Raw genomic sequence first — 13,824 nt, 5'->3', positions numbered from 1 at the left:
CCCTATTTCTCTGAAATCTTCTCGCTCAACAATGAGCATAATGGTGTGATCTGTACCGTGTGTCTCCAGTACGTGCTGTATTGCAATCCTCCTACACTCAGTAACTTTTTCGGAGCAAAAGCAGAGAATACTAGAAAAGAGTCAGATGACCTTTGTTTAGCAGCTCTGACGAAAGATCATCTTGACTTAAACGTTGGTTCTATTCTCTCTCCACAGACACTGACAGGCCTGCTGAAATATTCCAGCATTTTCTGTTTGTATTTCAGATTTCAGCATCTGCAATATTTTGCTTTTCACGTTTTTGGAGAATTGGAAGTGCCAATACGATCACCATGGTGAGCCTGGCTTTTGGGGTGGCATGGTGGTTAGCACTGCTGCCTCATAGCACCAGGGACCCTGGGTTCAATTCAGAAAATGTTAGGCCATTTAATAGCAAGACCCACCCCGATTTACGGCCAGCAGAAAGCAAACAGTGCTCACAAATCATTACATTAACAGCTGCTCACAGTCTTTTTGTGGGACTTTGAGCAGCAACTTTCGATTATCGAGCATCTGAAACATGACATTTTATACAGGGGGTGTGGGATTTGTGTAAACACGGCAAGCAACAGTGTCTCTTCAACTAGTCAGACTGAAGAATCCTCACAGCCACATGCAGCTAAACCAAGTAGTAAGATAAAATATTTTAATCAATGTATATCATGTCAAGAAAGTAAACTAATGAGGGGCAAAAATGGAATTGAGAAATAAGAGACAGAAACAATAAGAGCACAATGTTTAATTTCAATTTTTAAGAAATCTCCAATAATTAAAATCTGAAGGACTGAGGGTCACACTTATGAAAGTTAATTTGCAGTGGTAAAAAGGTTGTTTGGCAGTAGCCAAGAAACATCATGGTGTTAAAATAATCATTGTCATCAGAATGGACAAACACTAACCATTCTTGACGTTTACTGGGAATCCAATGGCCAAGTACCTTAAATACACATATTGCAATGCTGAGTCTATCGGTGAGGGGATAGTGTAGTAAAATTCGTGGAGGAGCAGGGACAAATCACACAGCAATCTCTGCCTTTTTCAATTCTGCTGTCCATGTGCACATGCCAAAAGTTGCTGTCCAATTTAATCCATAATAGCTGACAGATTCACGGTCATTCTGAATAAAAGTTGTATGTTATTACTCACTTGCTCATGGCTTCTACTCCTGCTTTTGCAGAGGCACTAGGCATCACAAATCCTGATCCAGTCTCTGCATAGGGGGTAGTAATGGATAGGAAAGATGCACCTAAAAGACATTATGTTTTGGAACTCAGAAAGTAATTAAACATTCTAGAAAATAAGAATACAGGAACTAAGTAATAAAACTAACAAATTTTAAGTGACTGTTTGCAAAAACTGTTACTTCCTTATAGGAACTACTACTGCAGTTTATTTAATTTCCATCCATTTACAGTATGAATAGTGTATTTATGAACTGTAAGTCAAAATTGTTTCATGAGCAGGATCTATAAGGCCAGAAAAAATGATCATGTTCTGTATTTTACACACAAAATTATACTCCAAGAAAATTCTATTTTGCTACTGGGTCTGTTATACCTGATGTGGAGATGCCAGCGTTGGATTGGGGTAAACACAGTAAGAAGTCTGACAACACCAGGTTTAAGTCCAACCGATTTATTTGGTAGTAAACTCACAAGCTTTCGGGGTTTGCCCCTTCGTCAGGTGAATGGAAAGTTCTGGCCTCAGACAGAGCATATACCAGCACAGACAGTTTACAGATTCCTGATTAGAATGCGAGTCTTTACAACTAACCTGCTACTCAAGTCTTAAAGATGCTGACAATGTGAGTGCAAAGAGCATTATGCATAGGTTAAAGAGATGTGTATTACATAAGAACATAAAGGAGGAGTAGGCCAACTAGCCCTTCGAGCCTGCCCCGCCATTCAATAAGATCATGGCTGATCTGTCGTGGCTCAGTTCCACATCCCCGCCCTCTCCCCATAACCCTTAATCCCCTCTCTTATCAAAAACCCATCAACCCGCGTCTTAAAAATATTTAGCGAGGTAGCCTCCACCACTTCAACAGGCAGAGAATTCCAGAGATTCACCACCCTTTGAGTGAAGAAGTTCCTCCTCAACTCTGTTCTAAACCGCCCCCCCCTTTATCTTGAGGCTGTGCCCCCTAGTCCTGCTATCCTTTCGGAGCGGGAAGAGTCTCTCCACCTCTGTCCTATCCATCCCATTCATCATCTTATACGTCTCAATGAGATCTCCCCTCATTCTTCTAAACTCTAACGAGTACAAGCCTAATTTATTCAGCCTCTCCTCATAGCTCAACCCCCTCAACTCCGGCATCAGCCTAGTAAACCTCCTCTGCACTCCCTCCAAGGCCAAAATATCCTTGCGTAAGTATGGCGCCCAAAACTGCACATAGTACTCCAGCTGCGGCCTCACCAATGCCCTATACAGCCGCAACAAGACCTCCCTACTTTTATATTCAATCCCCCTCGCGATGAAGGCCAGCATCCCATTCGCCTTCCTGACCACCTGCTGCACCTGCAAGCTGGGTTTTTGCGACTCATGCACAAGGACCCCGAGGTCCCTCTGCACCGTTGCCTGCTGCAGTTTTTCTCCACGTAAGTAATAATCCTTCCTACCATTATTCCTACCAAAGTGGACCACCTCGCACTTGCCAGCATTAAATTCCATTTGCCATTTCCTGGCCCAGTCGCCCAGCCTATCTAGATCCTTCTGTAGACTCTCCCCACCCTCCGCACAATTTGCCTTTCCACCAATTTTGGTGTCATCAGCAAATTTCGACACCCTGCACTCGGTTCCCTCCTCCAGAGTCACATCTGGGCTGCAGAGGAACCTGGAGTGGGAGGGTGAGAATCCAGTCGTTGTGGTTCATGTGGGTGCCGACAACGTAGGCAAAATGCAAACTGAGGATCTGGGGAGGGAGTATGAAAAGCTGGGAATGGAATTAAAAAGTAGAACCGACAAGGTGGTCATCTCTGGGCTACTGCCTGAACTGAGTGCAGACGGGCGTAGGGTTGATAGGATTAAGGAAGTGAATGGGTGGCTCAGGGATTGGTGTGGGAGGAATGGGTTTGAATTTATGGGGCATTGGCACCAGTATTGGGGTAGGTGGGACCTGTTCGGGCGGGATGGGGTTGGTCTGAACCGTGCTGGGACCAGAGTGCCGGCGAATCGTGTAAAGAGGACTGTAGACAGGGCTTTAAACTAATTGGGGGGGGGGGGGGAGGGTGTGAGGGTAGGTGACATTACGGGGTCTAAAATTAAGGAGACGGTACAGGTAAGGATGGAGGCCGAGGATGTCCCAATAATACAGGGAGTAAGGGGCGTGAGTATGGTTGGTGGCGTTCCAGCAAATAAGGTCCAGGTGAAGGCGCTTTATCTGAATGCGCGAAGCATTAGGAATAAAGTGGATGAGCTGGTGGCGCAGATCGACATAAATGGATATGATCTGGTGGCCATTACAGAGACGTGGCTGCAAGGTGACAGGGACTGGGAGCTGAATGTCTAGGGGTATCAAGTGTTTAGGAAGGATAGGCGGGAGGGAAAAGCTCTGCTGATTAAGGATAGCATCAGGGTGGTTGCAAGGGATGATATTGGAGCCAAGGAGCAGAACGTGGAATTGTTGTGGGTAGAGATTAGGAACAGCAAAGGGAGGAAGACGCTGGTGGGTGTTGTCTATAGGCCCCCGAATAATGATCTGGAGGTGGGGCGGGCTGTTAACGCGCAAATAAGTGCGGCGTGCAGGAATGGGACGGCCGTAGTTATGGGGGATTTCAATCTGCATATTGATTGGTCGACCCATGTTGGACGCGGTGGGCTCGAGGAGGAGTTCTTGGAATGCTGCCGGGATAGTTTCCTGGAACAGTGTGTGTTGGAGCCGACCAGGGAGCGAGCTATCTTGGATCTGGTGCTATGTAATGAGGAGGGTAGAATTAGGGAACTTGTGGTGAAGGGTCCTCTTGGGGAGAGTGATCATTGTATGGTGGAGTTTCTGGTGCAGATGGAGGAGGAGAAAGTGGGTTCCCGGACACACGTCCTTTGTTTGAACAGAGGAGAGTACGGTAGGATGAGAGAAGAATTGGCGAATGTGGACTGGGGGAGCGCGTTGGAAGGTAGGTCTGCTGAGGAGCAGTGGAGGATCTTTAAGGAGATCTTTCTTGGTGCTCAGCAGAAATTTATTCCGATGGTCAAAAAGGACCGTAGGAGGAGAGGTAATAAGCCGTGGATAACGAAGGAAGTGAAGGAAAGTGTTAAATTAAAAGTGGAGGCGTTTAGAGTAGCTAAGAGTAGTGGGCGAGAAGAGGATTGGGAGAGGTTTAAATGTCAACAAAGATTGACAAAGAAGTTGATAAAGAAGGGTAGGAGAAACTATGAAGCTGGGCTAGCGCTTAATATAAAAAAGGATAGCAAGAGTTTTTATAAATATATAAAAAGGAAGAGGCTGGCTAGGGTGAACGTTGGTCCCTTAGAGGATGAGAAGGGGGACTTAGTGGTAGGGGATGGGGATATAGCTGAGGTCTTGAATAACTTTTTTGTTTCGGTCTTCACGGAGGAGGACGTGAATAATTTGCCGGATGTTAGAGATGGAAAGGTGGTAGGACTGGAGGGTCTCGATGACATTACTGTTACTAGAGAGGTGGTGCTCAACAGACTGGAGGGGCTGATTGTGGACAAGTCCCCAGGACCGGATGGAATGCATCCGAGGGTCCTGAAAGAAATGGCGGAGGTGATAGTGGATGCCTTGGTGGTTATTTTCCAGACGTCGCTGGATTCCGGGGCTGCCTCCAGACAGTACAGTATGTGAGGTTTTGCAAACCTAATCAGTAATCTGTAAACTGTCTGTGCTGTTATACGCTCTGTCTGAGGCCAGAACTCTCCATTCACCTGACGAAGGGGCAAACCCCAAAAGCTTGTGAGTTTACTATCAAATAAATTGGTTGGACTTAAACCTGGTGTTGTGAGACTTCGTACTCTGTTATACCTGCCATGGGAGCACCTGATAGTGCTGATGGCTGATGAAAGTGAAGTATTCCATCCCCTGCACTGCCTCAATAAACATTCTTGAAACTAATGCAAAGTACACAAGCTGAAAACACTGTGGGAAATTTTGCATGCCCTCAAACCTACAGGCAGGATAGCAGTTTGTATAAACTGGTCCAATAATGTCATATAGGTGTGTCTATAGAGTTGATTTTTGAAGTAAGAATTGAATACACTGCCTTTTCACTTAGAGGCAAAGGTACTACCAGAGTCAAAATGACCATTAAATCAAAGTAATATATTAGTCAAAAATCAACCTGTTTTGTTGGAATGTACACGAGGTTCTGTTAAGATCTTGCAAAAAGTTTTAAACACCAAAATTTTTCCTCACCTTTTTCTGCTTTAATCAATTCTTTTCCAATTTCTAGAGTTACATATGCAGTACCATTAAGAACAATATCTACAATTGTTTTAAAAGCATTTGCAGAAAGTCTTTCTGAGGGCGCGATGAAGTTTCCAGCAGCATTGTTTATTATAACCTAGTGTGCAAGGAAATAAAATTGCATTAAAAATCTGTAAAACTACTGGTTCATAATGTGGCCTGCAACATCAAAATACCACGGTGCTTCTGTGCCAAGGCTTTTATAGTTGCGTACCAAACCATCACAATAAACATTTACCACAGCAAAGACTCGCTGAATGTTAGGCTTAGTATGCCTTTAGTTTCTATTTAAATTAATTAAAGCTACACAACGTGACTTAGCACTCAACTGCTGTGGGTGTTCTGGGTGATGGGTAAATAAAAGCTCCATCCAAATTTAGTAAAGAAACTGATTGCTTTGTGGTTCCATGTGGCTGGGGGTCACTGAGCTAACCTTCATGAATATGGTTAAAGACAACTTTAAATAATAGAAGGGCAGTCCTAGCACTGGACACGATAGAGACACTACAGACAAATGGCACTAGCAGCTAGAAAAACTTTTGGATAGCTGCTGAATGCTTATGTACAATTTTCATTAGTACTCCCTTGAGTTAACATGGGTGACTTTTTTTTAAAAACAGGCTGATTGTAAGTAATATTTCCTTTCTCTCAGTCATTAACTTTTCAAATTATGTTCTAAACAGACCAATTACACTTCAACGGAAATCAGGCACACCGCAAGATCACTTTATCGATAATTCAAAGGCACCCTTGACACTATTTAGCAATGAAAAGCCTCCGAGTTATCAGCCTGGATTGGTAATATACTTTGTCGGTGAATTCATTTTAAACAGATTTCAAACTTTAGAAAAAAATCATTGAGGTGATATGCATGTGGTACAGATGTCAATCCACTAACTAAACTACTCATATAAAGGATCTTGGTCACTACCAAAAACTCCAGATGTAAAATATAGCCATCTATGCAAAATATACATCCTGTGTTTTCCTGGGCTTTCAAAATGCTTTGTAAAATTAATTACCCAAAAATTATTGTTTTTATAAATAATTTTAAAGTGATCAAGACTTTCAGATACACAAATAAAACTAGCGATTCCCTCTCCGAAGGGGAACTGCCAACTTGCAGATGTTAGAAGAAAAATAAAAGAAATAGCACTGAACTGATGCTGTCAAACAATGGGGAGCTGAACTTCTGCTATAATTATTCATGTGCAGTCATGTACAAAGGATGTTAACAAAAACAAATGCTTAATACTTGAACTTTGTTGTTGGCTTTTCAATTTAATGTTTTTCTGTAGCATTTTACAGAAAGCAAGTTATATAATGCATCATCTTCTTTACTACGGGAGTTATCAAGTTACTTTCAAAATTACCTTAGCATAAATTGCCTGTTTTGTTGCACTGAGAGAATGGGTATTCCTGTGATTGAAAATCTGAGCAACAACTGTCCGATCAGGTCAGTGTCATTCCATGCATCAATAAAGGTGGTATAAAGGACGGAATCTGATACCAGGACATGGTACTAAGCAGCAATGTCACAATAAGTTCAGCCAAATTGGAAGTCAATTGAAAGATTTAAAATTCCATATGTATGCATTACACACAACAAATAAAGTCAAAGGCACCTCAAGAAACAATTGGTTTCACCCATCCTCAGAGTCAGAACAGAGTTGAGGAGGAACTTCTTCACTCAAAGGGTGGTGAATCTCTGGAATTCTCTACCCGTTGAAGTGGTGGAGGCTGCCTCGCTAAATATTTTCAAGAAGCGGGTTGATGGGTTTTTGATAAGAGAGGAGATTAAGGGTTATGGGGAGAGGGCGGGAAAGTGGAACTGAGCTACGACAGATCAACCATGATCTTATTGAATGGCGGGGCAGGCTCGAAGGGCCAGATGGCCTACTCCTGCTCCTATTTCTTATGTTCTTATGTAGAACTCCCTATAACTCATTCAGTAATAAGTACATACCGTTCACAGCATAAACCTTAAAACTAAAGATCCTTTTCATTCAAAAGCAAAATAGTGGCAAGTACCAACCAATGAGTAAATAAATCAGTACCTTTTTGTTGCATCAGAGGAATCTATGCCAATGCTGCTCAGAACAATATTAGCAAAACTTCAACAAACCATCCCCACAATATTGATGGCAGGATATTGGTGAAATGCTGCTATCATGGACAGCAAAATTAGTGATGCTGTCACTAAAAGTCAAGCTTCTAAATGAGCAGAGGTGGGTGGAGGTCCCACTGGAAAACTGATTAATAGGAGCAATCAAGTGACAATATTTCAATTCATCAGCTTTTAACCGAGTACCTTTCATATCATTTAGGCTGTTGATTGAAATTGATAAATCCAAAAAACATTAGAATTTCAAACCAGCAGCAAGCAAAAACCCTATTTAACGGTCAACTGACTGATGCTTTTATAGTATAGGAAATGACACAGGAAACTTGACCTTAAAATATCACAGTTGAAACCTCTTGATCTAAAGATCGATGTTAACCATCATATTTTATATCGGTTTAGATAAAAAATATCAGTACACATGAAAAACGCTTGCCTTGGGTGTTGCTTTAATGGACTTTAAATTTCATAGAATCATAGAATGACTATAACACTGAAGGAGACCATTCAGCCCATTGCGTGTCAACTCCCTGCAACAGCATTTCTGATACATACATGTTACATTCACATATATGTAAATATTTTTTGATAAACACTGTCAAAGTCAAATTTATTTAGCCATTCTGACACTCTCAGATACACCAAGTACAAACCTTACACAAAAATTTCTAATAGCCTTGTTTGGGCATGAAGTGTCTAATGTCTATTCAGCCCAAACAAGACTATTTAATATAGTCGGCATGAAATGAAGGCTCCCTACACTGAGGATTTTAATTCCTCATTGATGTAGAGGGGCTAAGTTAGAACATAAGAAATAGGAGCAGGAGTAGGCCATCTAGCCCTTCGAGCCTGCCCCGCCATTCAATAAGATCATGGCTGATCTGTCGTGGCTCAGTTCCACTTTCCCGCTTTCTCCCCATAACCCTTAATCCCCTCTCTTATCAAAAACCCATCAACCCGCGTCTTAAAAATATTTAGCGAGGTAGCCTCCACCACTTCAACAGGCAGAGAATTCCAGAGATTCACCACCCTTTGAGTGAAGAAGTTCCTCCTCAACTCCGTTCTAAACCGCCCCCCCCGCCTTTATCTTGAGGCTGTGTCCCCTAGTCCTATTATCCTTTCTGAGCGGGAAGAGTCTCTCCACCTCTATCCTATCCATCCCATTCATCATCTTATACATCTCAATGAGATCTCCCCTCATTCTTCTAAACTCTAACGAGTACAAGCCTAGTTTATTCAGCCTCTCCTCATAGCTCAACCCCCTCAACTCCTGCATCAGCCCAGTAAACCTCCTCTGCACTCCCTCCAAGGCCAAAATATCCTTGCGTAAGTACGGCACCCAAAACTGTACACAGTACTCCAGCTGCGGCCTCACCAATGCCCTATACAACTGCAGCAAGACCTCCCTACTTTTATATTCAATCCCCCTCGCTATGAAGGCCAGCATCCCATTCGCCTTCCTGATCACCTGCAAGCTGGGTTTTTGCGACTCATGCACAAGGACCCCGAGGTCCCTCTGCACCGTCGCCTGCTGCAGTTTTTCGCCACGTAAGTGATAATCCTTCCTACCATTATTCCTACCAAAGTGGACCACCTTGCACTTGCCAACATTAAATTCCATTTGCCATTTCCTGGCCCATTCACCCAGCCTATCTAGATCCTTCTGCAGACTCTCCACACCCTCCACACAATTTGCCTTTCCTCCAATCTTGGTGTCATCAGCAAATTTCGACACCATACACTCGGTTCCCTCCTCCAGATCATCTATATAAATGGTAAAAAGCTGAGGCCCCAGCACCGACCCCTGAGGCACTCCACTAGTCACCATCCGCCAATCTGAATAGCACCCATTGACCCCCACTCTCTGCCTCCTATTTGACAACCAATCCTCTATCCACGCTAACACCCTACCCCCAACTCCCTGTCCCCGACCTTCTGCAATAACCTCCTGTGAGGTACCTTGTCAAACGCCTTCTGAAAATCCAGAAAGACCACATCCACCGCCCTAGACACATCCTCATAGAACTCCAGTAAATTTGTCAGACACGACTTCCCTTTAACGAAACCGTGCTGCGTCTGCTCTATCAAGCAATTCCTCTCAAGATGCCTCGCTATTTCCTCCTTGATGACGGATTCTAACATTTTACCTACAACAGACGTTAAACTAACCGGCCTATAATTCCCCGCCTTTTGCCTGGCACCCTTCTTAAACAACGGCGTAACATTAGCCGCTTTCCAATCTTCCGGCACTTCCCCGGAATCCAGCGACATCTGGAAAATAACCACCAAGGCATCCACTATCACCTCCGCCATTTCTTTCAGAGCCCTCGGATGCATTCCATCCGGTCCTGGCGACTTATCCCCAATCAGTCCCTCCAGTCTGTCGAGCGCCTCCTCTCTAGTAACAGTAATGTCATTAAGACCCTCCAGTCCTACCACCTTTCCATCTATAACACCCGGCAAATTATTCACGTCCTCCTCCGTGAAGACAGAAACAAAAAAGTTATTCAGGACCTCAGCCATATCCCCATCCCCTACCACTAAGTCCCCCTTCTCATCCTCTAAGGGACCAACGTTCACCCTAGCCAGCCTCTTCCTTTTTATATATTTATAAAAACTCTTGCTATCCTTTTTTATATTAAGCGCAAGCCCAGCTTCATAGTTTCTCCTACCCCTCTTTATCATCTTCTGTGTCAATCTTTGTTGACATTTAAACCTCTCCCAATCCTCTTCTCGCCCACTACTCTTTGCTACTCTAAACGCCTCCACTTTTAATTTAACACTTTCCTTCACCTCCTTCGTTATCCACAGCTTATTACCTCTCCTCCTACGGTCCTTTTTGACCATCGGAATAAATTTCTGCTGAGCACCAAGAAAGATCTCCTTAAAGATCCTCCACTGCTCCTCAGCAGACCTACCTTCCAACGCGCTCCCCCAGTCCACATTCGCCAATTCTTCTCTCATCCTACCGTACTCCCCTCTGTTCAAACAAAAGACGCGTGTCCGGGAACCCACTTTCTCCTCCTCCATCTGCACCAGAAACTCCATCATACAATGATCACTCTCCCCAAGAGGATCCTTCACCGCAAGGTCCCTAATTCTACCTGCCTCATTACATAGCACCAGATCCAAGATAGCTCGCTCCCTGGTCGGCTCCAACACACACTGTTCCAGGAAACTATCCCGGCAGCATTCCAAGAACTCCTCCTCGAGCCCACCGCGTCTAACATGGGTCGACCAATCTATACGTAGATTGAAATCCCCCATAACTATGGCTGTCCCATTCCTGCACGCCGCACTTATTTGCGCGTTAACAGCCCGCCCCACCTCCAGATTATTCAGGGGCCTATAGACGACACCCACCAGCGTCTTCCTCCTTTTGCTGTTCCTAATCTCTACCCACAACGATTCCGCTTTCTGCTCCTTGGCTCCAATATCATCCCTTGCTACCACCCTGATGCTATCCTTAGTCAGCAGAGGTACACCCCCCCCTTTTCCCTCCTGCCTATCCTTCCTCAACACTTGATATCCCTGGACATTCAGCTCCCAGTCCCTGTCACCTTGCAGCCACGTCTCTGTAATGGCCACCAGATCATATCCATTTGCGCTGATCTGCGCCACTAGCTCATCCACTTTATTCCGAATGCTTCGTGCATTCAGGTAAAGTGCCTTCATCCCAGCCTTCACCTGGACCCTATTTGCCGTAACGCCACCAACCATACTCACGCCCCCTACTCCCTCTATTATTGGGACATCCTTGGCCTCTTCCCTTACCTGTACCCTCTCCTCAACTTTAGCCCCCGTAACGTCACCTACCCCCCCCCCCCCCCCCCCCCCCAATTAGTTTAAAGCCCTGTATACAGTCCTCTTTACTCTCTTCGCCAGCACTCTGGTCCCAGCACGGTTCAGACCAACCCCATCCCACCCGAACAGGTCCCACCTACCCCAATACTGATGCCAATGCCCCATAAATTCAAACCCATTCCTCCCACACCAATCCCTGAGCCACCCATTCACTTCCTTAATCCTATCTACCCTACGCCCGTCTGCACTCGGTTCAGGCAGTAGCCCAGAGATAACTACCTTGTCGGATCTACTCTCTAATTCCATTCCCAGCTTCTCATACTCCCTCCCCAGATCCTCAGTTCACATTCTGCTTACGTCGTTGGCACCCACAAGAACCACAACGACCGGATTCTCACCCTCCCACTCCAGGTTCCTCTGCAGCCCAGATGTGACATCCTGGACCCGAGCATCAGGCAGACAACACACCCTTCTGTGCACTTTGTCATTGTGACAAAGGACAGTGTCAATACCCTTCACCCAACTATCCCCAATCACTACTACGTTCCTTTTCACCTTCTCCTTGCCTATGTCCTGCTGCATCACTGTACCGTGTGCAGTTTGCTCACCAACCTCACCTCCCTCGTCCTCGTCCACACTGGAAGCAAGAGCCTCAAACCAGCTATGCAGATTGAGAGGCTGAGGCCTCCTCTCCCCACCCTCCTTCCTCCTCTCCCCACCCTCCTTCCTCCTCTCAGCAGCCCCCTCTTGTTCCTGACCCTTAGAGTTAGCCAGTCTGGGGGGGGTGGATGTCACTTGCACCCCATTGACAAAGGCACCCTCTCTCCCCTCGATGAGCCTCAGCGTCCGTAGCTCATTTACCTTGAGCTGGAGCTCCTCCAGCAACCTGCACTTACTGCAGACATGGTCACTGGGAAGGACCTAGGGGTCCACCAGTTCCCACATCATACAGAAACAACACATCACATGCCCCTCCATTATTCACTGTAGTAGTATTGAAAATTTCAACACTAACTTACCTGGCCCTCTTTCTCCCCAGCCCTTTGCTCCTAAGCCCTAATAGCTCACTCTGCTTCCCCCTCACTCCGCTGCCCGCTGTCTACACCAGGCCTCTTTTTAAACCTGGCGCTGATTTAAAGCTTGCTCCCCCACAACTCCCTTTTAACCACTCCCTCAGAATTCTTAAAGAGGTAAATAGAAAAAGCCCGCAAAAGTGCTTTTCAGTTCTACAAGGAACAAAGTGCTTTAAACTTAAATTTAAACAGGTTTTTAACAGGTAAATTCTTGTCTCTCTCTCTCTGCTCCTTCACTCCTCTGCTCCAGCAAACAATTAGGCTAATAGAAAACACAATGATGGGCTGAGAATGCTAACACAATAGAACCATACAGCTCAAAACTGCTAACAGGTACAAAGCAGACAAAAGGATTTTCTCAGGATCAGACAAGCATCACACGGATTTGAGTCTGTGCGACTCATTCTCCCATTTCATTGTCCAGCTTCCTGTGTAGCTGGGGAACCAAGGAAGGTTACATCCAAAATTAAGGACAAATATGATCCCATGAGGTCAGGATGTAAATTACTATTGGCTGGAGTTGGTGACGTAAGAAGTTCCAGCTTTCAGACACAAGTAACATCCAGGGCAGGAACACAGCCTCCAACTTCAAGACGGATTTGTTTTCAAAAATGTTATAGTAGATAATGTCTTGGAAGGTGGTAAAATGTTTTTTTCTAAGATGAAGGAATGCCTGGAAACTTTCCTTCACCTAAGACAAGTTAAGGCGTAAATTCTTACAGAATAGATCTGGTGGTGTCGAAATGCAGTGGTCAGCATGTAGAAATGTGTACCTTCCCATTTGCCCTTGCAATTTTCCAGAAGGTGTACAATAAGGTGCCTTAGAAAAGGTTGTTGCAGAAGGTTAGGGTACACGGAGTTGGGGGTAAAGTGTTAGCGTGGATTGAGGATTGGTTATCTAACAGGAAGCAGAGAGTTGGAATCAATGGGTGCTTTTCTGGTTGGCAGTTGGTGACTAGTGGAGTGCCGCAGGGATCGGTGCTGAGGCCTCAACTGTTTACCATTTACATAGACGATCTGGAGGAGGCAGCTGAGTGTAGGGTAATAAAATTTGCTGATGACACGAAGATGAGTGGAAAAGCGAATTGCGTGGAGGGCTTGGAAAGTCTGCAGAGAGATCTGGATAGGCTGAGTGAGTGGCCAAGGACCTGGCAGATGGAGTATAATGTCAGCAAATGTGAGGTTATTCACTTTTGTAGAAATAATTTAGGAGGGATTATTATCTAAAGGGTGAAAAGCTGCAGCATGCTACAGTGCAGAGGGACCTGGAGGTCCTTGTGGTTGAATTGCAAAAACCCAGTCTGCAGATGCAGCAGGTGATCAAGAAGGTGAATGGAATGTTGGCCTTTATAGCGAGGGGGATA

The 13,824-nt window shown here is 44.9% G+C and overlaps 1 protein-coding gene across 1 annotated transcript in view; it reads right to left on the bottom strand.

Moving 5' to 3' along the window:
- The window catches only part of decr1 (2,4-dienoyl CoA reductase 1, mitochondrial), a 41,480-nt gene that overhangs the window by 8,416 nt on the left and 19,240 nt on the right, over nucleotides 1-13,824 (bottom strand). The window contains exons 5-6 of the mRNA XM_080194388.1: nucleotides 5,411-5,558; nucleotides 1,186-1,285 (exon numbers count right to left, since the gene is read on the bottom strand). Coding sequence (XP_080050514.1) covers nucleotides 1,186-1,285; nucleotides 5,411-5,558 — 248 coding nt within the window. The remainder of the gene's footprint in view (nucleotides 1-1,185; nucleotides 1,286-5,410; nucleotides 5,559-13,824) is intronic.

The sequence above is a fragment of the Carcharhinus amblyrhynchos genome, chromosome 8 (assembly GCF_965287045.1).
Source record: "Carcharhinus amblyrhynchos chromosome 8, sCarAmb.v2.hapA, whole genome shotgun sequence".
Classification (NCBI taxonomy): domain Eukaryota; kingdom Metazoa; phylum Chordata; class Chondrichthyes; order Carcharhiniformes; family Carcharhinidae; genus Carcharhinus; species Carcharhinus amblyrhynchos.
This window is presented reverse-complemented; position numbering and strand designations above follow the sequence as displayed.